Here is a 27,941-nt window from a genome sequence, read left to right as displayed (position 1 = left end):
AAGATGCTTTGCATTTATTCAATGTTTTTTCCTGAGACAAAATTCAATCAAATGAAACTGCCTGGGAGAAGTGCTATGATTGATGGTTTGAGAACCAAACTTCCATTTAGTGGTAGGAAGGGTAAATTCAGTCCTGGACTGGCACAGAAGAATGATCTCACAGATTCATATTAATGAAAAGCATTTCTTACAGAGATGGATTCATATGTTCTACATTTTCTTTTAATTCTCTTCTTTGATGTGCATTCATTTAGTACCCATGTATTTTACAAATAAATATTAACAATTGCAAGATTTTATTATGCTTAGCTTTGCTTTTACTTAAAAAAAATAAACACACAGCCCTAACCGGTTTGGCTCAGTGGGTAGAGCGTCAGCCTGCGGACTCAAGGGTCCCAGGTTCGATTCTGGTCAAGGGCAGGTACCTTGGTTGCGGGCACATCCCCAGTAGGAGGTGTGCAGGAGGCAGCTGATCAATGTTTCTCTCTCATCGATGTTTCTAACTCTCTATCCCTCCCCCTTCCTCTCTGTAAAAAATCAATAAAACATATTTTAAAAAAAATAAACACTTGAAAAGCTCTTTATGATAAAAGAAATAGACTTTAAACTTCTGCTTTCAAAGGTTAATCAGAATAAATCACAAATGTAAGCCAACTTGCCATCTTCATGTCGGAGGTACTGGTTTCCGCCTCTGTCTCTAGCTAAGGACCATGCCTCTCCTTCATCACTCTCACAGAACTCTACCATGCTGTTCTTATCCAGCTGCACCCATGTACCTTCAGAATTGGTTACCTAGTACATAACAAAAAGCATGATTGATTGGCTTGATTCTTTCAGGGCATTCAGGCTGAAAAGCAGCAAAAGTTTAAGAGTTTGAACAGTGTAATCATTCCAATGAATATCTACCATGAAATTAGTTTCTGAAATTAAAACCACTGCCCAAGGTAAGACAAAAATCAATAAAAGTTATGTAAAATACTGCTTATTTATGACTTGTTAAAATAATTTTTAAGGCACAAGGATAATCCCTAAATAATTTTAAGTGTTATCCAAAAACACATGGCTCTTTTTTTAGACACCTAAAATGTCATAACACAACATACTCCATTATTTAGGTAGTGCCTATAATGCAACTTGAAAATGACCCTGACACTAAGAAATAGCATGACACACTACATCTTCAAGCTCATCATCTGAGGCAAATGCCACAGTTGATGAAATGGTAATTTTATTTGCTCAGGACTTCAGTAAGACACATGAATGGGAACAAAGAACTGAAACCTCTTGTATATATCACATCTCCATACTGATCCATAGCAAATATTTTAAAGTGCTGTTAATCCATGACAGTATAGTACATTTATAATAAGAAAAAGATATATGTAATACCAAACACTTATATATACAGACACATCATTTTGTTAATATACATATTGTTTTCACAAGGATAATTATGAGAACAAAATTATTAGAAAAGCACAGAAAAATTACATTAGTATTTCCAATACAAATAAAGATAAATAACATTAGCATTAAAAAACCTGGGATGGAAATGGCAACCTTTGGAAAAAAGAGATGCTTTGATTGTACTACATTAAAAATGAGTATCTTAAAGTCATGAAGCTACAAGAATCCATACCTCTCCCACTGCTTTGACTTTGTTTCCCAGAACTAACATTCCAATTGGGATACCTCTAAGGTTAGGGCAGCTTCTGATGTTGTGGCCGGAAGGTCCCGTCTTTACTACCTTGTACATGCCCGGACCTCCTCGCAAGAACGGCATATCTTGTTCTTGCATTGTTGCTTCCTGTGGGCAGCAGGAGTTTATGTCTTTGAAAAAGTCATCAGTATTAGTTTTAGGTTCCTGAAAATTTGAATAGGAAAAGAAAATAAACAAAATACAATCTATTATCACTTGCAACATATTCTTATTAATAGCTTTCACAACAATTCTATAATGCAGGTACTGTCAATTAAGAAAGAGAATATACAAACAAAGATAACTGAAGTATTAGTCAATACTACCATTAAAGAGTCATTCAGTTTTTCAATGCTAAATAATAATTAAAATAAAGTTGAAGAAAATATAGCAGAACAGCTATTGAACCCCAGACTTTTGACTACCATACCACAATTTGAGAACTATAATAGTACTTGATTTTTCTTTTAATAAAATATTTAACAGTAGGAGAAACAAAAATAATTTACTATGTGAACCATAGCTGAATAATTTTGAATCATTATTACTGTATTACTGCATGTTGGTATGGGTTAAAAAGCCTAAATATTCATTTCCTTCCATTTTTGTCTGTAATAATTATTTAAAAATAGAGAAAATAAGTGCGAAGGCTCTGGAGACTTAGCTATCAACAGAGATAACAATGATGAAATGTACATAAAATATACCTACATGTTAATATTTACTAGTTATGAATGAAATAAGAATGTTTATAAGATTTTAACAACTCATACTTCTTAATATAGTATAAATAAAAATGTCTTGCTAGATTAGGCCATTATTAATTATACTTTTAGTAAAGAGGACTTTTAGAAAATAATTATACTTTTAGTAAAGAGGACAGATTAACATTAAAGAGACATTTTTACATAGATATAATGCATTTGGATATGAAAGAGTCATTTCCACAATGAAAGAAAAGAACATGCCCTAAATTTTCTGTTGACTGTGCTGTGATGAATTGTTCCTATGTAAATGCAATGAAGAGGAATAACAACCTTCCCATATTTTTTGTTCTCCCAACTAAATGTAAATCAAAGTTCCACACCAAGAATTCTTCCATTTTCATCATTACTTCTTTAAAACAGATTTAAACTACAATCTTAAATACAGTAATATGCACTCTACAAATTGCTCTATATAGAAAGTCAGTAAAAGATTATCATAATGAGATACTTACTTAAACATGAAGTTAAAATTAATATTTAGTAGCCCTGGCTGGGTGGCTCAGTTGGTTAGAGCATCATCCCATACACCAAAAAGTTGCAGATTCCATTCCTAGTCAGGGCACATACCTAGGTTCGGGTTTCGGGTTTGGTCTCTGGTCTGGACTTGTATGGGAGGCAACTGATCAATGTTTCTCTCACATCTATGCTTTTCTCTCTCTCTCTCTCTTTCTCTTCTTCCTCTCTTTCTAAATCAATAAACATATCCTTGGATGAGGATTTAAAAAATCAACTTTTTAAAGAATTAATATTTAGTAATGTTAGAATAAAATAAAAAAACAGTAACACATTATACAAGATAAAATATTATTAATTAGCTCTATCACTATAAATAGTCTCATATTAAGAGGTATGTAAATATGTTCATTATGTAGTAGGAAATAAAAAATAAAATCCTGAGGTTAAAAAAAATGTAGATTCAATAATTCTGTGTACTTGTGGCTTTAATTCAGTATGTTTGGGCAGGGAAAATTTTAGAGCAACTAGCAACCTTCACATTATATTTTGTATATATCATTGTGGTGATTAATAATTATTACTTTGTAATTATACAAATATGCACTATGGACAATATTTATTTACATTTACTATAATTATCATACTTTACTTATCCTAAAATTTTTATCTATATATAGGCAATTTAATGGAAATGAGAATTTTACTTGAAAAATTCAGACTAGATTCACAATCTAAAATAAGCTTAAAATATCCATTTTATATACCCATGCATGTATACTTGCAAACACTTCAATATGAATACAAAGAGCACTCATGAATTGAGAGTAGGGTCTAAAGTTTAAATTGTGCTATTGCACTCACAAGGATTTCAGTAAACATTTAAAAACGTTTTGTTGTTGGTGAGCAATTTTAGTAAATACATCATGCTATTTCAAAGTTGGATAAAGGCAAGTTAGTCCTTATTACAACTGAAGTTAAAAAATTACATAGTATAAGATCAAAAACCACAAGCAAATATTAATAGATTTAGAGAAAAAATAATCTCATTGGTATTTAATGATACATCTGGAGCGTTTTATTATAATAGTATTTCCAACTTTTGGTTATTCAGGGTAACAATGAGAGGTGTGTTGGCAAAAACTAATAATATTTGCAAGTTATTCACTGAAAGGTAATATATGAGAACTTTTATTAAAATACCTAATTGAATAAACTATATTAATTAATAAATGTAAAACAAAGTCTATCCAACTTTTCAATATTAAACAGTATAAAAAGAACTGACAGACATAAAGTCAGAACTGTGCTTTTCACTCTCAAGCAATCCTAAAGTACATGTTTAATTCAACACAGTAAAATAAGACTGGTACCAGAATATTATTTGTAGTCCCTCCCCATTCTCAGATAAACATTCAAGAAGGCATTGTGAAAGAATATGAAAAAAAAAGAAGAACCATAGGGTCAAGTTTCTCCCACTTACATAAGCTGGTTCTGAAAAAGCTAGACTTGGATGTAATTGTGGGAGAAACTGGTTATAAAATTAAACAATGAATTTGAAGTCATGTAAAAGTTTAACTTAAAAACTAATAATACACTCTCTGGGAGAAGTAGAGGGGAAAGGGTTACAGGGGAAACTCAACTGCAGCACTTTGTATAGGTCTTTTTTGGTTAAAAAAATTATTAATTTTAAGCAAAGACTTCAAAGGATATCATGTAAATTTGTTATACATGCTGAAATACCTGAATAATATATGATTGTTCCTTACAGTTAACTCACCTGGGGGGAAAAAGCTTTGGAAGTCCATGAAAATACGTCCAAATCCCTGACTCCTTGGCTAGCATTAAAGATATTCTGAGCAACAAAGTTTAAGAAAGAAAAATATCAACAAAGAAAGGGAACAGGATATCAGCTGCAGAAGATGCGTTCACAGTAACAACATTGTTCTGTACTCTAGCACCAGCACTGAAATATTATTTTATTAAAGGGAAACTGAAGCCACCTGAGTAAACCATACATCAAGGAAATTCTGATAAATAAGTTTTGTCAAAAGCTTTCCATGGATATAGTGTGTCATGCCATTTACTAAAATTGACTGAAAGCTTAACACCATCAATGCAAGAAGGAAACCTTAAAACCCCTTATCTGACAACTTATCTGTTCCAAAATAACCAGATTTGTTTCATGACAGAAAACAGTGCAGTTTTATAAAGAAAATGTGAATACAGATTGCATAGATAGTGCAACTATTACTATGAATAATAATGGCATGTAGTATATGTGAACTAGTTATCACCTCTTAAAATACTCCCCCAAAAGTAAATAAATAAAAAAATCTTAAGTAATTTTTCTGTCTTCTATAAATGGAAAAAATCATTTGGAAATGTTATTGAAAGCCGTTAGCAAATTTTGTTAAGCAAGCATAAAGAAAAACACACAATCTGAATCTTTTATCAAAAGACAGGCCAAGTTTTCTCCATTTCAAAGTTTAGGAAATACACAGATCATTTAGTCACTATGTAAAAGTCTAAAAATATTTTGTTAAAGCAGCATAGTCCCAGAAGAAATATTTTCACAATGATATACATTTTACATAGATATATCATTCTATTGTATTTATCTGATCTTAAATTAAAATCTTCCCAGTGAGTGGTAATTATACGATTTTACTGCTTATGTAAATACTGTGATAAATGGTTATTTTGGAGAAAATGAGGACATTCAAAATGTTAATAAAAGCTGTCATCATCTAAAGACTGCAACACAAAGGAAAGAATATAATTCCCATCCAATTATAAACCATTTTAGATAACAAGATTTTATTTAGTATGCTCTAGTTCTGTAATCTCCTCATGTATATATGTGTATAGACAGACATAGACACACACCCATATACATACATATATGCTAATTCATAAATATAAGACACATAAAAGCCCTAAAAACGAGTTTCTAATAATATACCTACAAATAAATATAAAACAAAATCAAACCCCCAAACCAAATCCCCTTCCACATTTAAAAATGGATAAAGGATAGGGTCCTTTCTCTTTAGGTGAATTGGAAACATGTTTCAAAGCATTTTGAAATGATGTTCTTTGTTTGTTTTTTTGTTTGTTTGTGTGGTTTTTTTTTTTTTTGGGGGGGGGGGGGGGGAATGCCCTTACTAACTCATCCATGTACTATATAAGAATTTGTGAAATGTTTGCTCAATGGTTTTTCTCCTTCACAGGGAATGGTGTTGCAGATTGTTGACAAAACAGCATAAAGAGTTTTTAAAGCATTTTTTATTTTTTAGGTTAATTTTTTTTAGTATTAAAATAATATGAAAAGTAATGCCGATGGAGTTAGTTATAAAGAAGCAATGTGGCGACTGACAATATTTAAAGCTTGCACCTTTTTTTTTAAATTTCAAAGTGCAAACAAGTATTTTCTAAGTCTGAGTACATGAGTTAATATGTACATGGATATGTCAAAGTCATGTAAGTGCTAATCACAGTTATATATTGTGAATAAAATTCTATTTTATACATGTTAATTATGTGTGGATTCAAATTTCACACTTTTTTTGCCTTTGTTCTGCATTTATAGAAAATTCTTAGTCTGCAGTGGTTTACTATAAGAGTATTAAGGTTATTTTCAAAATGTAGTAACCTGACAAAATTGCATTTATTAGAAATAAAAGATTTACCAAATAGAAAGCTGGAGTTTAAAAATAAAATGTACTTGCAAAGTGTTCTTTTGAATATTTAGGAAAGTTTAGTATATATGCATGTATATATACACACATATAGCTACAAAAATCTAAATCATTTTATTCTCAAAGATTATTTTAAAGGCAAAAAGAGTTGTGTGAAGAAAAGTAAAGCATATTAAAAACCTAAGTAAATTAATGATTACCAAATCGCAACTCCAAGCTGATAATCTTTCAAGGCATAGAAGAGATCAAATAAGTGAAAAATTTTCATGGTGAAAATACATGACCAAACACGTCAAATGCTCATGCAAAAAAAAAAAAGATAATAAATAATCATCAAGGACAGCACATTTACTAATGCTACATTGAGTAAATATTTATAATTTACTAAGATTGAAAAATAGGTTACGCATACACATACACACAGACCTATTAACAAAACAAACCAAGAAACTTGGTGTATGCTTGAAGCTGTGACTATCAGACACCAGTAGGTATCCCAAAAGCATGAAACTGAACATAAAATGCCAGAAACATTTTCTAATTTTACCAATTACCCTGGGTAATACTCTAAGAGAGATTTCCAAATATTTTCCCTTCATTTCTCCTCCAAATCTTCAGGGCTCTCAATTTTGGAAAAAAATCAACCTACTTTCCATATTTGAACTCCATTTGGCTTAAGCAGGTAAGAAGTGGTTTATATAAATAATGCATGGAGATGTTCAGAGACTAGTGTTGCTTCTGCAAGAATTCAGGTAATACGGACTTTATGAAGATATCTTAGAACACTTCTAATGAGGTACCATCTACTTTCCTTGATATAAACTTTCTCTACTATTCAACTTACTTCATAATGTTGCGATACTTCATTTTTGACTAAGTATCCATAGAATTGTGCCTCTAAGTTTCAAATCACTAAATATCTCCTTATCCTAGAAGTAAAATGGTTTTCCAAAAATTTAAGTTCTAGTCCTAGGCAGTCAAATATCTCCCATGTCATGTGCTTAACAAATTCTCTCTTCTTTTTACTTACATTTTCCTTGATGAAACATTCTACTAGTTCACACTTTGTAGTTTCCAAATGTTCACAATTTTAATTTGCCTTCTCAAACTCATCCATGTCACCTTCAACATATATCACAGTCCTCATTCAACTATTAAGGTCATGAATATTCATATTTATTTAATTTGGGAGATGTAATAAAAGTAATATGATTTTTATAGGTATATTTACTTTATCTCTTTATAACTATATTTATCCTTTTCTCTTTACTAGATTAAGGTAGACTATACATAAAAGCATGGGCTTTAATCACATCAACTGGGGTTCTAGTAGCTCCACTACTTTCTACTTGTGATCTTGGGGGAGAAGCTACCTTTTATCATAAAAAAATGAGAATGTTAAAATACTTAACATCACAAAATCACACAGAATTAAGTGAGAGAATTAAGATAAAGAGCATATATGTTAGGAATTCTTTAAAACAGTATGATCATACCAAATACCAAGAATTCAAATTTAGTATTCAACAAACACTGAAAGCCTTCCATGAGCAAAATGTGTAATACTTAACACTGGGGAGAAACAAATATGAGTAAGAAGGGACCCTTGTGAGTCCTTAACAGAAATAAAAGGTATATAAATACAAATGAGCTCAAGGCAAGAAAAAAGAAAACAACATTATGGGTAGTTGGAAAGAGAAGTAAGGCCTTTCTACTTTTACAGACTAAGTGCTACCTGAGAAGGGGGAGGGAAACCTAATTTCCCTAGAACTTACACGCTTTCCTTCCCCAGTTCATTGCTTCATTCATATAAACTATCAGTTCCCAAACATAGTATACCTCCATAAATTTGGAATTTGAGTCTATGTCTAGAAATTCCTTCTCTTTTTCTTGGCAACTTTTCTTTAAGACCTCTTCAAATGTCCTCCTAAGTGAAGCCATTTTAAAACTTATCAAAATGCAACTTAATTATTGAATATAGTATGTCTATCACACCAGATAGCGAGTACCTCAAGAACAAAAACTTTACTACATCTTATTTATTTTGTATCCCTCTCCTCTGCCTCTCCACCCAACACCTACTTCTCAGCTTAGTGTTTGGCACATAATTAGGACCCAATAAATATTTGTTGAATGAACAATTAATAAATAACTACAGAATTATTGGGAATTACAGAGAAGAAAAATGTCAAGGGAAACTTTTAGCCCTGTCAACTACGAAAATATTAGCAAGGTTAGGGGGAAAAATGGGAGCAAAAGCATTCTGGACAAAGGAAACAACATAAACAAAGACTGTAGGATGTAAAATTGAACTCTGCCCACGATGATTCAAAAGGGCGAGAAGTTCTAATAGACCATGAGCACCTCACAGAAAAGAATCTGCATCCTTCATATTTATCCCTATTTTTTCCATTACTTAAAAATATTTTTAAAATACCTAGTTATAATACAAATGTCTAATGCTATTTAATCTCTAAATTAGAACATAACATGCTAAAACTTTAGTTAAAGTCCCATTTGAACTAAGTTAGGATGCCACTGTTTCTTAGTAAAGTAATGATGTTTAAATAGAACTTGCTAGGTGGCTAAAATTTAGCTAAAGTACATATGTACAATGAAAAGAAAAGTTCTATAATATGAGTAAATAAACAAGACAGTTCAACAAAAATAACTTTAAAGCTTATTCTAAATATGACTATGTTCATCTTTTTTAAAAAAAATAGTAGTTAATCAAGTATTTAAGCACTATTTAAATTTCCAATCCTTATCCACACTCTTCCCAACAGTTTGTTTGAGTCAGGACCCAAATATGAAAAAACACTGAAGTAAATGAAAAAAATTTTAAACTAGAACAGGTTGAAGGGCAGATGTAAAGATTGCTGAGGGCAACGTTTCTGTACTTTTGCATCTTAAGTTAGTGACATTGGTTCTTCATTTTTTAATTTATCAGTGTTTTGCAATTATAAGCCAGAATTATAGTTGACTTATTTACAAATGGACTGAAGTAAAAAGAAAAAATAGTGTAAAGTGCTTTCCCAGAAGTAAATGTTTTGAGATGCAAAGGGAAAAGTAATACAATGCATTTATTTGGCTGTATTAGTTCCTTTAGGGCAGTGGTTCTCAACCTTGGCTGCACATTAGAATCACCTGGGAATCTTTTTAAAATCCTGATTTCTGGGCCTCATCATTAGTAAAGATACAGAATTTCCGGAGGATGAGGCCCAGAAATCAGGATTTTAAAAAGATTCCCAGGTGATTCTAATGTGCAGCCAAGGTTGAGAACCACTGCTTTAGGGGATGAGATGGAACTGTTATTTCCTCTGTGCAAATATCATTATTCCCCCTGTGCCTTACCACGTTTAGCATTGTAGAGTAAGGTACTCATTAAAAACTTATTGACTGTATAAGGGCCTGCCTGCCTCATTCCCTACGACAAAACCCTGGAAAAGAAGCCCGTCCTTACCGATGCCAGCTTCTAACTCTGTGTTGGTCATCATCTAACACCTGCATTGAAGTAACCTTATATTAGATCTGTTTGGAGCCCTAGACCAGTTAATTTTGCTACACTGTATCCTGCCATCTTGAGTCACCACACAAAAACAAAACCCTTATATCATCTACCTCTTCTCTTATTTTTACACCAAAACTGCTCTATGCTTTTTCCTGATCCAATATCAAACTATTCCCATTTGCCCCATAACTTTATACTGTATGTAATGGTAAACAAACTCACTTTTATCTTAAACCTTGCAGGTCACAGTGTTGCCATCACATGTGTGTCTTCCTATCGATGTGAATGATCATCCAGCTGCCTTGCCTATTAGTTCTTAGACTAAAGCAGTTCCAATGACTTTCACTGCACTTCAGCTACCTTTGTGTGGTCACAGTAATGGGCCATCCATTCAATAAAATGTTCTAACTATTAAGTCAAATTAAAATATTCTACTTTCACACACAAACTGCCTATATCCTTCCAACTCTTTAACTACAGTGCACTCACTATGTTGTTCTGGGATCGTATTAAGTCCCCCAAGTCCCTTGGGCCCTCCATTTGTCCTTTCACATTTATAACTCAGGCCAGTTCCCAGCTGATGATCTCAACTGCTCCTCCATCACCATCTGTAATTCCTCTTCAACCCTATTTTTCTGTCACAGCACTTTGGATAATTCCAGTTAGTGCTAGAATCTGCTTTCTTAGCTCTTTTAATTCTAAACACTTAGGGCTATGTGGGAGGAAGGTCGTCCAGAATGGGTCGATCCAGTGGTCTCACTGGGTCCTTAGTGGACCAATAATCCCCAAACAAGTAGTTTCTACGTCAGATCCCTCTTCTACTTCTATCAAACATTATTCCAAATTATGACATTTCTGAATCCTTTAACATAACTCATTTGTTTCTATCCCAACTGATGGCTTGCTCTCTTCTAGTCTATGAAGTATCATGGCATCCTCCTTCAACCTCTCCCTGTCTTCCCTCCTTCCCTAAAAACATATCTACTGCCACATACATCCCCTCCTCCTTCACAGAAACACCTCTCCAAATATGGCCTTAATTCCATTTTCTCCTCCTTTTTCAGTCTTCAGATTTCTATGTACATCTTTAATTTACCTCTTTCCTACTGGCGACTTCAATTTATAAAAATCTCAAGTTGCTACCATCTTTAAAATAAAGGAACCAGAAAAACCTCAGTCTCCTTAGTGATACTAAACACTCTGAATTATTTACATGAAAAGAGAACTCGTGTCATTCTTAAACATAAAAACCAGAAAATTCCAAAGCCGCTTACTTCATTTCACTTTCTATCTCCAATATTCTACATCAAGATTTTTTAAAGTAAGTCAGTGACAACCTTCTCATTCACATTCCAGTGAAAACCCACAACAAGTATCTGTATGGCTCACTCCCTTTAGCTTTCTTTCTTACCTTTGTTACTGGCCTTCTCTCTCTGGCCTCAAGAATACTGTCTACTAAAAAATGTCTTTTGGATGGGGTTTCAAATCGTCAAATAACGGAACACAAAGGTTCCAAAATGAACCATGGCATTTAGAACTTCAACACACAGCACTTCTTGCTCTTTCTTTCTCCTGTTTATTCTCTTGTTTTACCTATGAATGCCTTCCTCTCTCAAAAGCATCTCTTCAAATGAACAAGCAAAGGAATTAGGAAAACAGTTTTGGATGGGGGAGGTAGTAAAGATAATGCCTTATTAGGGGTTTAAATACAAAAAAGTCTAAATTGGTGAAAATTTTAAAAGTAAGCTCTAAACAGAAGAAATAAAATGGCGGTTACAGTTATTCATTTAAAATATAATTTTCGCCAAAGCCGGTTTGGCTCGGTGGATAGAGCGTCGGCCTGTGGACTGAAGGGTCCCAGATTCGATTCAGGTCAAGGGCATGTACCTGGGTTGCGGGCACATCCCCGGTGAGGGATGTGCAGGAGGCAGCTGATCGATGTTTCTCTCTCATCGATGTTTCTAACTCTCTATCTCTCTCCCTTCCTCTCTGTAAAAAATCAACAAAATATATTTAAAAAATAAAATAAAATAAAATATAATTTTCATAATCCTGAGGAATATTTGGTTACTATAATGGAAAAATTATTTCAAACAATTTAAAGCCAACCTATTAGCCATAGATGATAAAGAATTCTTATTTCTCTTTCAGAGAAGTACCTCTTTTCAAGAGGATCAAAATCCTTTTCATTATTACCTGCAGATACAAATCAGTGGAAAATTTAAGAAGATCTCATTTATTTAAAATTTTATATTTTAATTATAGATTTGTCATTTTTTAGCTTAACCTCAGTAAAACAGGAGGCCAACACACTCCAAGCTTTTTTTGAATAACAGACCTATTAGTAAAAATATATACAGATATATCTCTCCTCACTGTACTACTATAAAGCATAAATAAAATATAAAAAGAATTCGATCAATAAATATAAATAGAAGTTCTTGTATTTTCTTTTCCAAAGAATCATCATGTATAACTGCCCCATTGGAGAAGATTACTCTGGACTACCAAGAAGAAAAACAAACAACATATTGAATGGTTTGATATCACACTAACTTTATACATTGATTTGTAAGAAATTAATCTGTTTAAAATGTTAAGGTTTTTTAAAAATAAAATTTTAATAGTGCTATTTATTCGCAGTGTCATAAGGAATACATACATTTGATTGTGATGAAAAGAAAGAAAATCATACTTTTATGTTTAAATTATAAAGAGTTGTGGATTACTATCACATTTAGTGATGTAGCAATCTTGTGAATTTTCTAATGCATTTATTAAAGAGGTTCAATGAATTCTCTCAGACAGTAAGATCAAGCTTCAGCTAGAATACTGGAGCACCACAAGTCTAAAAATCCATCTTATTTTAACACAATATTATAAGCTAAGAAGGAAACATTCAAACTTAGACAAAACACAGAGAACTAATTACAAAATGCCAACATAAGAAACAAATAATTATACATATTTTTTAATGTATATAATAATACTGAATTCATAAATTTAGTGCGGAATTCATTCCAAACAGTAGTGTGAATAAGAAAGTTAAAATAAAAGAAAATGCAACCACTCTCATTCCCACCTCTTTGAAAGGAACTCAGTAGACCCAGTTTTCAATTATTACTTTCTGCCTGTGATGGATCATAGTATTAAGGTGCTCAGCCTTGCCAACTCCACCTTTATTACATAGAAGCTCTCAAGAATTCAAGAACTTTTAAAGTAAAAGTTATTTAGTTGTGGTATACCTCAGAACTGAAAAGCCTTAATTAGCTTAAAGTCCTGTGATGAGGACAGAGTGCACCTATAATGCTTTTAAAAATAACCCTTTACTTACGTCAATAGGGACCAGAAGACTCTTGCCAAGATGTTGATTAAAAGAGAGGCACCAGGCTTCAGTGTAACCATTCATATTAGGAACATACTTCTTTATTGTCTCATCATTCAGTCTCAGCCATACACCATCATCATTGTGAATCTGTGAGAAATAAGCATCAAAAACGAGCCATGGCCTCCTGTAACTCCTATGAGGCTAGCAAGGGCTGAAAGGCTACAAAGCAGGCAAATAATGGTGGACATGGAGATTAAGCATCTAGTTTTGCAGAAGGTAAGTATGAGAGAACCTTTAAGGAAAAAAGCATCAAGGGCACACCAAGCAATATATTTCACATGGTGAGATTGTAAAAATAATGTCACGTAGGAGTAAAAGGACAAAGATATTACACTTTAAAATAAAAACTTGAAACATAAAACCAGATGTTTCCCAAAAAAACATGTCTTCCTTCCCCTCAATTTAGGTTTTAATAATCAGAACTTATTTGGTTGTTTTATTAGAAAAATATACTGTCAAAGTTAAAGCAATAAACACATTTAAAAATAAACAACATGAACTATATGCATTTTCAATGAGTGCTTATACAGATTCTGACTGCTATGTTAACTGAGTTCCTTTCATTTTAAAAATATAATTTTAGTCAGACAGGATGGCTTAGTGGTTGAGTATTAACCTATGAACCAGGAGGTCACAGTTTGATTCCCAGTCAGGGCACATGCCTGGGTTGTGGGATCCATCCAGTGAGGGGCTTGCAGGAGGCAGCCAGTCAGTCAATGATTCTCTCTCATCATTGATGTTTTTGTCTCTCCTTTTCTCCCTTTCCCTTCCTCTCTGAAATCTATCTATCTATCTATCTATCTATCTATCTATCTATCTATCTAGTCTATCTATCTCTTTAGTTATTTTCTTATTGATAAAGAAAAATAAATGTAATGCTTAAAACTCAATGAACACATTTTGAAAAACAATTTTCCAAACACTACCCAAACTAGTTAAAAGATATTCTAACAAAAAATTTAGTAACCTTATTATTGTGCAAACAAAAGCAAAAACTTTCTGTTCAAGATTACCAGGTGTTTCATTATAAATTACCTCATCAATAAAAGTGATCGTTCCATTGACTTTCACTATGCCTATCTGCTCACTCTGAAGGGAAGGGTGACTGCGGATACGGAGCCCTGCACTGTCCTTGGCCACAAATTTTCGAACCTGAGAAAAGCAAAGATAGATAGGGAAAATCATGGGATAGAGATCACATAAGTAGTAAGAGATAAAATTAAACAGATTTGAATGTATTATTAATTCTAATAAAGTTTCTAAAATTATTGGTAGCTGCTTTCCTTGTGCAAGTAACAGTGGTTTGTTTATAACAAAAGTATTAAAGTGTACATTACTAAAAAAATTAGAAAATTATTAATATATATTTATATTTTCCTCTCTAAATTTTGAAAACATGATAAAAAGGAGAAAAGAACTATAATTTTATTGTTAGAAAAGTATAATATAAATTCTTTACCAATGTTTCCTTTTTAATAAAGTTTACAAAAATTCCTCTATTTACTTTCAATGTTAGGAAATTAATTTTTCTTAGTAGCAAGGATACTTTAACTTTGCAAACTTTATACACTTCTGAGCAGTAGACTTTTTGTTAGTTGTAAATTTTCAATGAACAGAAAGTACACAAGGCCTATAAATTACTTAAGTCTTATACAAAGAAGCCAAAAAGTACAGGTTATACTATTTAGAAATGATTAGAATTACCATGGACAACTCTTTAAAATTATTGAGGGAGATATAGAATTCAAATATTAAAGTCAAATAAAATATCAGATGTTTGATGGCCACCTGCAGCAACAATGAAGAAAATTAATAAATCTCTGACTGATTCAGATTCTGATTTCATCCTATCCTAACCTTATTTGGTTGAGGTTCAGTCTTTGGTTTGACCAGCTGAGTTCCCGGTGGTATCATCCCTTTAGGTGGGTCTTTGACTTTTACTTCTAGGCCAGCATCTGTAAGAAAAGGAAGTGAACTGTAATGTTTGAGAATACAAGAAAGGGAGGATTCTTATACCTAACCTTATAAACTATCACAGGCTATTTTAAACAGTTGAAACAAATATCTGAATTCTGTTCTTCTAAGGTCACTGATATTTATAGTTAACAAAGAGAAGTATTTGAAACATGGCCCTGAGATTCCAAATTGGTGTCTTAGAGTTCAAGGAAAAGAGTTCACATTCTTTATCTGGACACATGAAATCATAATGAGATCCTGAAGGGCAGAACTGCTGTGAAGGGAAACCCAAACTCACCACCACCCAGACTGGCCTCAGATGCAAACTGGGACCCTACAGCCTCTATGGACAAAGACCTGTTACCACAGCTGCAGACCCATGGACACCGAAACTCCAGGCATCCTGGCCGCAGATTCCTGTGAGTCACAGAGTGCATCCCCCTCCCGCTGGCCCGCTGCAGCAGCATAGGGCCTGCCTAACCCATAGTGCATGAGTGGGCCTCCCGCTGACACAAGGCGCCCAGTGCAACCCAGTCCCCTAGCAGGCCTGCAACTCTGATTCTTGGCACCTGTGCGAGGCTGCAAGGAGCGCCAATGACTCAGAGTCTCAGTGCATACATATGGGGACTCTGACTCTTGGCGTGCGGGAGAGGCCACACTGAGCGCCAGTGACTCTAAGTCTCAGCGTATGAGTGCACAGGGACTCTGATTCTCAGCACACGTGGGCAGGGATTCTGATAATCAGTGCACGCGTGGCCGCATCAAGCACCAGTGATCCAGACGCGGGGGCTTGGATTCTCGGTGCAAGTGTGCGTGGGAAATCTGATTCTCGGCACGTGCGCGAAGCCGAACCCAGCACCAATGACTGATTCTCAGCGCATGCATGCGGGGACTCTGATTCTCGGTGCTCGTGACTCCCGCCAACCCAAGGCAGCTATGCGCCTGGGCGCCTGTGCTCGGGTTGCGCAACGCTCCCACCGCACGCACGTGGCTCAGGCCCCTGCAATTCTGCACTTGGACCTTCTGGTGATAGCCAAAATGGGGAGACAAGAAAAAAATCAAAAAAAGGAAAGAAAAGGAGGAATCAACAAGAAAGGAGCTAAATGTAAAAGAGGCATGCAAGCCCTAACCGGTTTGGCTCAGTGGATAGAGCATTGGCTTGTGGACTGAAGGTCCCAGGTTCGATTCTGGTCAAGGGCATGTACCTTGGTTGCCGGCACATCCCCAGTGGGGGGTGTGCAGGAGGCAGCTGATCGGTGTTTCTCTCTCATTGATGTTTCTAACTCTCTATCCCTCTCCCTACCTCTCTGTAAAAAAATCGAGAAAATATATTTAAAAAAAGAGGCATGCAATATGTCAGAAAAAGGATTCAGAGTAATGGTCATACAGTTCATAAACCGGATGGACGAGAAAGTCAACAACCTATGCAAGAATCAGGAGGAAATCAAAAGTTAGATAGCTACACTAAGGAACACGATGGAAGGTTTCAACAGTAGACTAGAAGTAGAGGACTGAATTAGTGAGTTAAATTAAGTAGAGAAACAAGCCCAATCTGAACAGCAATTGGAGAAAAAAATTAAAAAGCAGGAGCCTAAGGGAGCTTTGGGACAACATGAAACGAAGTAACATACACATAATAGGGGTGCCAGAAGGACAAGATGAGCAACAAGGATTATCTGAAGAAATAAGACAGAAAACTTCTCTGAGATGCGGAAGAAAAAGTCACACAAGCACAAGGTCCCAAATAAGATGAACCCAAAAAGACCCACACCAAAACACATCATCATTACAAAGGCAAACATTAACAACAAAGAGAGAATCTTAAAGGCTGCAAGAGAGAGAGACAGAGAGTTACCTACAAAGGATCTCCCATCAGATTATCAAATGATTTCTCAACAGAAACATATCAGGCCAGAAGGAAATGGAATAAAGTATACAAAGCGATGCAAAGCAAGGAACTGAACCCAAGAATACTCTATCCAGCAAGGATATCAATCAAAATTGAAGGGGAAATCAGGAGCTTCACAGACAAAAAAAGGCTAAGGGAGTTTATCACTACCAAGCCAGCAATGCAAGAAATGCTAAAGGGACTGTTGTAAAAAGAATAGAAAGGGAAGAAGGAACACAGGCATAAAGAATATAAATGGCTACAGACAAGTACCTATCAATAATAACATTAAATGTAAATGGACTAAATGCTCTAATCAAAAGACATCGAGTGACTGGATAAGGAAACATGACCCATATATATGCTGTCTACAAGAGACCCACCTCAAAACAAGGGACTCATACAGACTGAAAGGATAGAAAAATATCTTTCAGACAAATGGAAATGAAATAAAAGCTGGGGTAGTAATACTTATATCGGACAAAATAGATCTCAAAGTGAAGGCCATAACAAGAGACAAGTAAGGCCACTTCATAATCCTAAAGGGATTGATACAACAAGAGGATATAGCTCTGGTAAACATATATGCACCCAATGCAGGATCACCCAAATAGATAAAAAAACTTTTGGAAGATATCAAGGGAGAGAATTGACAGCAATACAGTCATAGTATGGGACTAATACTGCACTGACAACACTGGGTAAATACTCTAGACAAAAATTCAGCAAAGAAACAGCAATCTTAAATGACTCATGGGATCAGATGGACTTAATTAACATCTTCAGGACATTCCAACCCAAAGCTACAGAATATACATTCTTCTCAAGTGCAGATGGGACATTTTCAAAGATAGACCACATATTGGAACACAAGCAAAGTCTCTTCAAATTCAAGAAGGTTAATATCATATCAAGCATCTTCTCAGATCACAATGACATAAAATTAGAAATCAACTACAATACAAACAATGAAAAAAACCCAAACATTTGAAGGCTGAATGGCATGCTATTAAACAATGATTGGGTTACCAAAGAGATCAAAGAAGAAATAAAAAACATCCTGGAAACAAATGACAATGACAACACAACAATTCAAACTCTATGGGGCACAGTGAAAGCAGTCCTGAGAGGGAAGTTCATAGCATTACAGGCCTACCTCAAAAAAACAGAAAAACTGAGAATAAACCATTTAACTCAGCAACGTGAAGAATTAGAAAGAGAGCAACAAGAAAATCCCAGAATGAGCAGAAGGAAGAAAATAATAAAGATCAGAGTGGAAAAAATGACATGGTGACCAAAAAACAATACAAAAGATCAATGAAACCAAGAGCTGGTTCTTTGAAAGGATAAACAAGATTGATGAACCTCTAGCCAGGCTCACCAAGAAGCAAAGAGAGAAGACCCAAATAAACAAAATCAGAAATGAAAGAGGCAAAATAACAACAGACCCCACAGAAATAAGAAGAATCGTAAAAAAACAAACAAACTATGAGCAACTCTATTTCAACAAACTGGTAAACCTAGAAGAAATGGACATATTCCTAGAAAAATACGACCTTCCAAAACTCAATCAGGAAGAATAAAAAAATCTGAGTAGGCCGATAACTATGGAGGAAATTGAAGCAGTAATAAAAAAAATTCCAACAAACAAAAGCCCTGGACCAGACAACTTAACAGGGGAGTTTTCTCAAGCATTCAAAGAAGAATTTAAACCTATCCTACTCAGACTATTTCAAAAAATACCCCTCATGAACATAGATGCCAAAATTATCAACAAAATTCTAGCAAATCGGATCCAGCAGTACATCAGAAAGATCATACACCATGACCAAGTAGGATTTATTCCAGGCATGCAAGGATGGTACAATATCTGCAAATCAATAAACATGATATACCACATAAGCAAATTGAGAAATAAAAACCAAATAATCATATTATTGATGCAGAAAAAACATTTGACAAAATCCAACACCCTTTCTTGATAAAAACTCTCAGCAAGGTAGGAATAGAAGGATTATACCTCAACATATTAAGCCATATGTGACAAACCTACAGCAAACATCATACTCAATGGGCAAAAACTAAAACCATTTCCCCTAAGAACAGGAACAAATAGGGATGCCCGCTCTCACCACTCCTGTTCCACATAGCACTAGAAGTACTAGCCATAGCGATTAGACAAGAAGAAGAAATAAAAGACATTCAAATTGGAAAAGAAGAAGTAAAACTGTCCTTATCTGCATATGACATGATATTGACATAGAAAATCCTAAAGATTCCATCAAAAAACTACTAGAATTAAAAAATGAATTTGGCAATATAGCAGGATACAAAATTAACACCCTGAAATCTATGGCTTTTTTATACACCAATAATGAACTCACAGAAAGAGAAACTAAAAAAAATCCCATTTACTATTGCAACAAAATAATTAAGATACCTAGGAATAAATTTAACCAAGGAGGTAAGAGACCTGTACTCAGAAAATTACAGGACACAGACAAAAAGAGACAGAAGAAGACATAAACCAATGGAAGAATATATCATGTTCTTGGATTGGTAGAATCAACATCATTAAAATGTCCATACTACCCAAAGCAATCTGTAAGTTCAATGCAATTCCCATTAAAATACCAATGGCATATTTCCAAAACCTAAAACAAACTCTCCAAAAATTCATCTGATATAAAAAAGACCTTGAGTAGCTGCAGTAATCTTGAGAAAGAACAAAGTTGGAGAGATCACAATACCAGATATCTAGCTATACTACAAAGCCGCCGTTCTCAAAACTGCCTGGTACTGGCACAAGAACAGACATATAGACCAGTGGAACAGAATAGAGAACCCAGAAATTGACCCAAGCCATTATGCTCACTTAATATTTGACAAAGGAGGCAACAGCATACAATGGAGTCAAGACAGTCACTTCAATAAACGGTGTTGGGAAAATTGGACAGAAACATGCAAAAAAATGAAACTAGGCCACCAACTTACACCATACACAAAAATAAACTAAAAATGGATAAAAAACTTAAATGTAAGTAGGGAAACCATAAAAATCTTAGAAAAAGTCATAGGCAGCAAAATAGCAGACATTTGTCGTAGCAATATCTTTACTGATACAGCTCCTAGAGCAATGGAAACTATGGAGAAAATAAACAAATGGGACTACATCAAAATAAAACCTTCTGCACAGCAAAAAAAACCATCAACAAAACAACAAGAAAGCCCACTGCATGGGAGAATATATTAGCCAATGTTATCACCGATAAGGGTTTAATCTCCAACATTTATAGGGAACTTATACAACTTAACAAAAGGAAGATAAACAATCCAATCAAAAAATGGGCAAAGGACCTAAATAGACACCTTTCAAAAGAGGACATTCAGAAAGCCAAGAGACATATGAAAACTTGCTCAAAGTCACTAATCATCCAAGAGATGCAAATCAAAACAACAATGAGGTACCATCTCACACCTGTCAGAATGGCTATCATCAACAAATCAACAAACGACAAGTGCTGGAGAGGATGTGGAGAAAAAGGAACCCCCTTGCACTGCTGGTGGGAATGCAGACTGGTGCAGCCACTGAGGAAAACAGTATGGAGTTTCCTCAAAAAACTAAAAATGGAACTCCCATTTGACCCTGTGATCTCACTTCTAGGAATATATCCCAAAAAACCAGAAACACCAATCAGAAAGGATATATCCCAAAAAACCAGAAACACCAATCAGAAAGGATATATGCCCCCCCACCCCCCCTGTTCATAGCAGCACAATTCACCATACTAAGATCTGGAAACAGCCTAAGTGCCCATCAGCAGATGAATGGATTAGGAAACTGTGGTACATCTACACAATGGAATACTACGCTGCGGTAAAAAAGAAGGAATTCTTCCATTTGCAACAGCATGGATGGAACTGGAGAGCATTATGCTAAGCGAAATAAGCCAGGCAGAGAAAGATAAATATCACATGATCTCACTCATTTGTGGAATATAAAGAACATCATAAAGCGATGAACAAAAATAGATACAGAGACAAAGAAGCATTGAACAGACTGTCAAACTTCAGCGGGAAGGCAGGAGAGAGTTGGGGGGAGGCGTAAAAGATCAACCAAAAAACTTGTATGCATGCATATAAGCATATCCAATGGACACAGACACTAGAGGGGTGAGGGCATGTGACGGGAGCCCGAGTGAGGTAAATAGGGGAAAAAAGGAGACATATGTATTACTATTTTTATACTTTAAACAGTAAAAAAAAAAAAAAAAAAAAGAATAAATTGTGAGCCCTCTCCCCCCCAAAACAGAAAGAAATCATAATGAAAAAATTAAAAAGAAAAAGAAACCCTTGCATGATTAAACATTATCTCGCAACATCAGACCAGAGTGTGACTCATTATCTATAGCAATCACCTCTATCACTAAGGTATAACACAGTATGATGGTTAAGAACTGGAGTGCATACATTAGACTGTCTTGTTTGTACCCATTTCTGCTGCTATGTGATTCTCTGTGCAAGAACAGCACCTACCTGACTATGCTGTTGTGAGAATGAAATTATTTAAAATATATAAGGTTGGACATATATTAAGTGCTCAATAAATGTTAGCTATTATTATTATAACTAGAGGCCTGATGCACAAAATTTGTGCAAGTGCCTTGGCCTCGGCCCCTGCCCGCCGCCGCCACTGTGGCTGGGGGCCTCTGCTGCCTCTGCCGTGGCCCCAGCCCACTGTGGCTTTGTCCAGAAAGAAGGACATCTAGAAGGACATCCGGTCTAATTAGCATATTATGCTTTTATTATTAAAGATCATTCTAATATCTGCCCTTTTCTATGCTCAAATAAGGCCCCAGTCTACTGACAGTTTGTACACCTCAGAACCAAAAAGTTTGCTGAATTAAGGCTTTATGGATATGTTGAAATAAAGGAGAGTGTAACAAAGGCTGAGGATAAAGGTCTTTGGAATGAGATAGATGAATTTGAGATATCTGATTCTACAGATAGCTCATTAATGTATATTCCTTATAGTTACATCAATGTAAAGTACCCCTTTACCTTCACTGTAAAAACAAACTACTTGTACTAGTTTCCCAAAGGATATCCTGGTGGAATGTTAACCAGGATTATTTTTATCTCTACTTGTCTCCCTTTTCCTCACATTCAAGGGTTTCATGTAAGGATTAAACAAATATTCTTTAAAAAAATTTTTTTTTATTAAATCTACTGGAGTGAGATTGGTTAATAAAATTATATAGTTTTCAAGCATACAATTCTATAATACATCGTTTGTATAGTGTATTGTGTGTTCTCCACCCCAAAGTCAAGTTTTCTTCTATCACGTTTTCCCCCTTTACACTCTTCTACTACCCCTCACCCCCCCTTTGATAATGACCATACTGCTATCTCTGTCTATACGTTCTTATTTATAATTATTTTGTCTGTTCATTTGTTGCTTTCAGTTTTATATCCTATATATCAGTGAACTCATGTGGTTCTTGACTTTTTCCATCTGAGACAAGATTCTTAATTTCAGAACTTCTTGGAATCTCTAATGTGTGAATGTGCATGGTATGAGTGTCTAAGCTGAGACCACAGTACACGAGGTTTTCTAAATCCACCTGAACATAGGAGCCCTTTTTCTTAAGGAGCATCAGGAAAGATAGTGCCACAAGGAATTCATATTGACAGACACTTATTAGAGTTTTCTTGTTCTACTGTTATCCTATTATATGGATAGTTAAAAAAAATAAAAAAGATTAATATCCAAAGTAAAAGCAGTAAACTATCCCAAGTTAGTAGTCGATAAAGAAAATTCATTCATGCAACAAGTATTTATCAGGCAGCCATTATGTGCCAGGCACTGAGCTAGATTGGGAGATCCAAAGATGAATGGATCAGAGACAGGAAAGGAAGACAGGAAAGGAAGACAGATATACCATGAGGTGGATGCAAGGTATGTGCACAGTTATATAGCAGCTTGAAGGATATCATACCTAATCAGTCACATCAGGGAATGAAGGGAAGGAATCATGGGGGCTATAATGACACCACAAAATTATTACAAAATTTTAAGGCCTTATGAATATACTAATTCGCTACTCATTATAAAGGAGAAAACAAAGCCCCAAATAAGTTATGAAATTTGTCCATGTCTATGATACAAGTTAAAGAGCAAAATAGAACAGATAGATAATTTTGATTCTAGTTCTTTGGACTTAGTAACTCATAACTTTAAAAAAATACCTATTTCAAAAAAATTACCTATTTCAATGCCATCAATGGTAACATGAATAGTGTAGAGTCCAATAGCCCCTGGAGTCCAATTTGCACAATAAGTGCCATCATTATTGACACGGATCAACATATTCTCACTGGGTCTGAAAAGAAATATGATGAATATTGGAAAATTTACCTGTAGTTAAACAGCTGACAATATCATTAAAATATATCAGCAAACATTTAATTTCTGATTGAATTATTACAATAAATGACAATCCTACTGTTCCGCCATAGTAGGTTTTCCTACTCTCCAAAATGACTGAGTTTCATTTTTTTCTTTCTCACTTCAAACCTCCTCTGTTGATCATGACATCACTTTCTTCAGTGAGAAGCAGAAGCTAGAGATACAACCTCAAAGTTGCAATAAGATTAATAAACCTACTTTCCTCTACCTTCTATCTTGTTACAATGGTAGAAGTATCCTGGGTCTTATTCAAAGTCAGCCCCTCACTTGTGCTGTGAATCTCATTCCCTCAGCACTTCCATGCTACAATTACCTTGCTCTCTCTCATTCATCATCAATTTCTCTCACTTTACTGGATCATTTCTATTTCTCTTTTATTTCTATACAAAGAAGCCTCAGAATCTCTTATTCTAACCACTTCTTGATATACAGCCCTTTCAAATAAAGTCTTATCTCTTTTTTTCCATTTATATCAAAACTTACCTAAACAATTGTCTATAATCACCATGTTTATTTCCTCATTTCCAATTCTCTTCTACAATTTATCCTAACTAGGCTTTTGTTCCCAACACTTCACTGCAATTGCTTATGGCAAAGTCATTATCACACCACCAATTTAAACAGTTGTTTTCTTCGTCTTCAGCAATCTCTCAGTAATACTTGATGGCTGACAACTTTTGATTTCCTGAAATGCCTGCTTTTTGCTCCTGGTTCCTCTAATCTCACTGACCATTCTAAGTGTCTTGTTGGCTCTCTCTCTCTTGACCACCCTTTAACTATGGAATGTCCCAAGATTTTGGTCTAGGTCTTTTTTTTTTTTTCCTCCCTTTGAATAGCATCTCTCTAGTTGATCATTCACCTATTACTCAGTTTTAAATGCCATCTCTATATAGATGACTCCAAAATTATTTGTCCCCTGAATTCCAAACTGATTATTTCTAGTTGCTCTGGAAATACCCCTACTTAGAAAACTAAGAGGCATCCTGGCATCTCAACTGCAATATATCCTAAGAAGGACTCTTATTTCCTACTCATCCTACCATCTAACAAAACAAAACAGAATAAAAAACACTTGTTAATTTCTGAGGCTTTTTGATCCTCGTAAAAATCATGATAATCTATACCAGGGGTCAAATGCATTTTCTGTAATAATACTTTAATCTACTATGCTAAATAGTCTGTCACAATTACACATAGTGGGAAAGAAGCCATAGACAAAATTTAAGCTAACGAGTAAGGCTGTATCCAATACAACTTTATTTTAAAAAACAGGTCCGAATTAGTCTGCAGGCCAAAGTTGGCTGACCCCTTTACAGCAAATACGCTATACTGTTGCTAAAGCTGAAGAAATCTATAAACATTCTTGATTCTTCTCTTTCCTTCATCCCCTATTTCTAGTCTAGCAGCAAGGCTATTGGCTTTGCCTTCTAAATATATCCCAAATCCACCCATTTCTTCAGTTCCATTCCACTCCTTAATAGTCAAACTAATCTCTCTGTTCCCACTCTTGATCCCCTATAATTCATTCTCCAGAAAGTAGCAGAATAATCTTTTAAAACTATAAATCAGATTATATAATTCCCCTGCTTAAAACCCTCCAAATACACTCACTTAGGAAAAATGTCAACTCCTTAAGATAGCCTACCAGTTTCTATATAATATGGCCATCATATAGTTCTATAGTGTCATCTTCGATCATTTTCTCTTGCTCACTATTTCCCGGCCACATTATGTTTCTGTTCCTCAAACACATCAAAAGCTTCATTCACCAATTTTTTCATTGCCTAGAATGAACTTTCCCCAACCCCCTCACTATTAAGTAACCTTATTTATTATTACTATTTTGGTTACTTATTCATAGTTTGCTTCTCTACAGCAACATAAATGCTATGAGAACCAGCCAGTACCTTGTCTATCTTGTTCAGAAATATATGCCATGGCCTATACCAGTGTATTTCACAGAGCAGATGCTTAACAGTATTTGATGAATAAATGTATTTATTTAGATAAAATACTATTTTAATTAGGTTTAAAATGCACAATGCATATGAAAACTTATTTACTAGCAAATGGTCAATCAGTTCTTATTTAACATGCTATATACGTATATACAGTTAATATTTATTTCATAAAAAGCATATACTTCCACTGTATAGACATTTTGTAACTAAAATTACACCAGAGAATAAAATACTACCTTCCCTATTTCTAGACAAAGATACACTCTCAAAACTTGGGCTATTTTGACAAAAAACTCTCTAGACTATGCATTAAAACTCTACTGTGCATACATCAAAAGGAAGTCATAGTAACCTGCTAATTCCTGGTAAGTCATGTGATATGATACAATAAAACATATAATTATACTTTTTCAGACTCACTTTAGACCTTTTTCTAAATTCTATGGATGTGATCTTTAAAGTATAATCCATCTAAATTTCCACCCCCCCAAGCATCTATTCTAAAAAGTATTTCTCCTAACCACCAACTAAAACAGTAGGTAAAAATATATGCTTAAATCTGGTGTTAACAGAATTAATCAGGGGCTGAAAAATTAAGACTTCATAATAAAAAAAACACTAAGTGCTCTGCAGCTCATCAGATGGAGAGAAGGAAGCAAAAACAGAAAAAAGAACAACACCTAGCCCTCAACGAGCCAAATTATATCTTTTAGATATTATTCTTTTTTAAATTTTAGTGATATATTTCATTTAACCCAATATATCAAAAAAATTTCCATAGGTAATCAATATTAAAAATTATTCATGAGACTTTTTTTACATTCCTTTTTTTCTTTCTTTCTTTCTTTCTTTCTTAATTTATATTTATTTTTGAAATTGAATTTATTGGGGAGACACTGGTTAATAAAATTATATGTTTCAGGTGTACAATTCTATAGCACATCAACTGTATAGATATTATTTGTTCTCTATTACCTTAATAATTATGTAACATATTATCAGCTAGCAGTACTGTAGCTGATAATCTACACATTATACAATTTTTAGTAGATCTCTACGGAAAAACTTTAAAAATGCTATATTTATTTGTGGAAAATAAAGTTGAAATCCAGTTGACAACACATTTTGGATATGTGTGGAGGAAAGGATCCTTACCTCTTAGGAGTTGGTGATGCAAAACGTAGTTCTTCAAATGAGTAGTTTTCATAAACCTTTAAGAAAGAGACCAGTAAGAATCACAAAATCATTAGGAACATTCTTGTTTAATTCAGTGATAGAACATCCAACAAATGGTGCAGAGAGAAATGGTTATCCGCATAAGTGAAAAAGTAAAACCTCAATTAGCTACATCACACAATTTACAAAAATAAATTCTAGGTGTGTTTAAGACCCAAATGTAAAAATAACAGCACCTACAAATTTAGAAGAAATCTGAGTACATTAAAATTTAAATTTCTCTAAAACAAAGACACTATAAAGAAAGGGCAAAGATAAGCTTTCCCTTGGAAGAAGGAGATTTGTAATTCACATAACTAAAATGTGATATGTATCATTAATATATAAAAAAATAAATGAATACAAAAAAGAGAAACATAAATGAAAAGTGTGTAAAGACATGTCAATGAAGAAGAAATCTGATTCAACTAGACTGGGAATGAAGGAAATGTGAATTAAAACAACAAAATAATCATATTACAGTTATCAAACTGTGTTGGTAAGAATCATATGCTGATGAGAATATTAAGTTCCTAGTACTTTTATACAACGCTGGTGGAGTATAAATTTTGATCATATTTGATATAGCTGAAGACAGCCATGCCCTATAATCCAGCAATCCTACCTCTAGATATATCTTTGAGGAAAAAAAAAAACCTCTTGCACACATAGAAAAGGAAACATATACAAGTATGTTTATTTCAGTACAGTTTATAATAGTGAAAAAAACTAGAAACAACTTAAATGTCCATCAACAGGAGAATGTGAAAATGACGGAACAGTTAATATACTGGAATAGTTGGGGTCTTTTTTGGTTCCATATATATTTACTAATTTGTGAATATTGTACTAACTTTGCACCCCAGAATAAATCCCACTTGATCATGGTATATAATATTTTTAATGTACTGCTGGATCCAATTTGCTTATATT

The 27,941-nt window shown here is 34.3% G+C and overlaps 1 protein-coding gene across 8 annotated transcripts in view; it reads right to left on the bottom strand.

The window, feature by feature from the left end:
- Positions 1-27,941, bottom strand: part of MYCBP2 (MYC binding protein 2) — a 272,896-nt gene that overhangs the window by 77,850 nt on the left and 167,105 nt on the right. For 6 of the 8 annotated variants that reach the window (XM_070408908.1, XM_070408907.1, XM_070408910.1 and 3 more), the window contains 8 exons: positions 26,949-27,004; positions 23,631-23,746; positions 15,377-15,474; positions 14,555-14,671; positions 13,466-13,606; positions 4,700-4,774; positions 1,640-1,864; positions 660-792 (listed from right to left, as the gene is read on the bottom strand). In XM_070408908.1, coding sequence (XP_070265009.1) covers positions 660-792; positions 1,640-1,864; positions 4,700-4,774; positions 13,466-13,606; positions 14,555-14,671; positions 15,377-15,474; positions 23,631-23,746; positions 26,949-27,004 — 961 coding nt within the window. The remainder of the gene's footprint in view (positions 1-659; positions 793-1,639; positions 1,865-4,699; positions 4,775-13,465; positions 13,607-14,554; positions 14,672-15,376; positions 15,475-23,630; positions 23,747-26,948; positions 27,005-27,941) is intronic. The other 2 variants (XM_070408911.1, XM_070408913.1) reach the window with 1 other exon arrangement.

This window comes from Myotis yumanensis, unplaced genomic scaffold, assembly GCF_028538775.1.
Source record: "Myotis yumanensis isolate MYYU_CA2020_CCGP unplaced genomic scaffold, mMyoYum1.0.hap1 SCAF_3, whole genome shotgun sequence".
Taxonomy (NCBI): Eukaryota; Metazoa; Chordata; class Mammalia; order Chiroptera; family Vespertilionidae; genus Myotis; species Myotis yumanensis.
The sequence above is the reverse complement of the archived record's forward strand: the minus strand, read 5'-3'. Positions and strand labels throughout refer to the sequence as shown.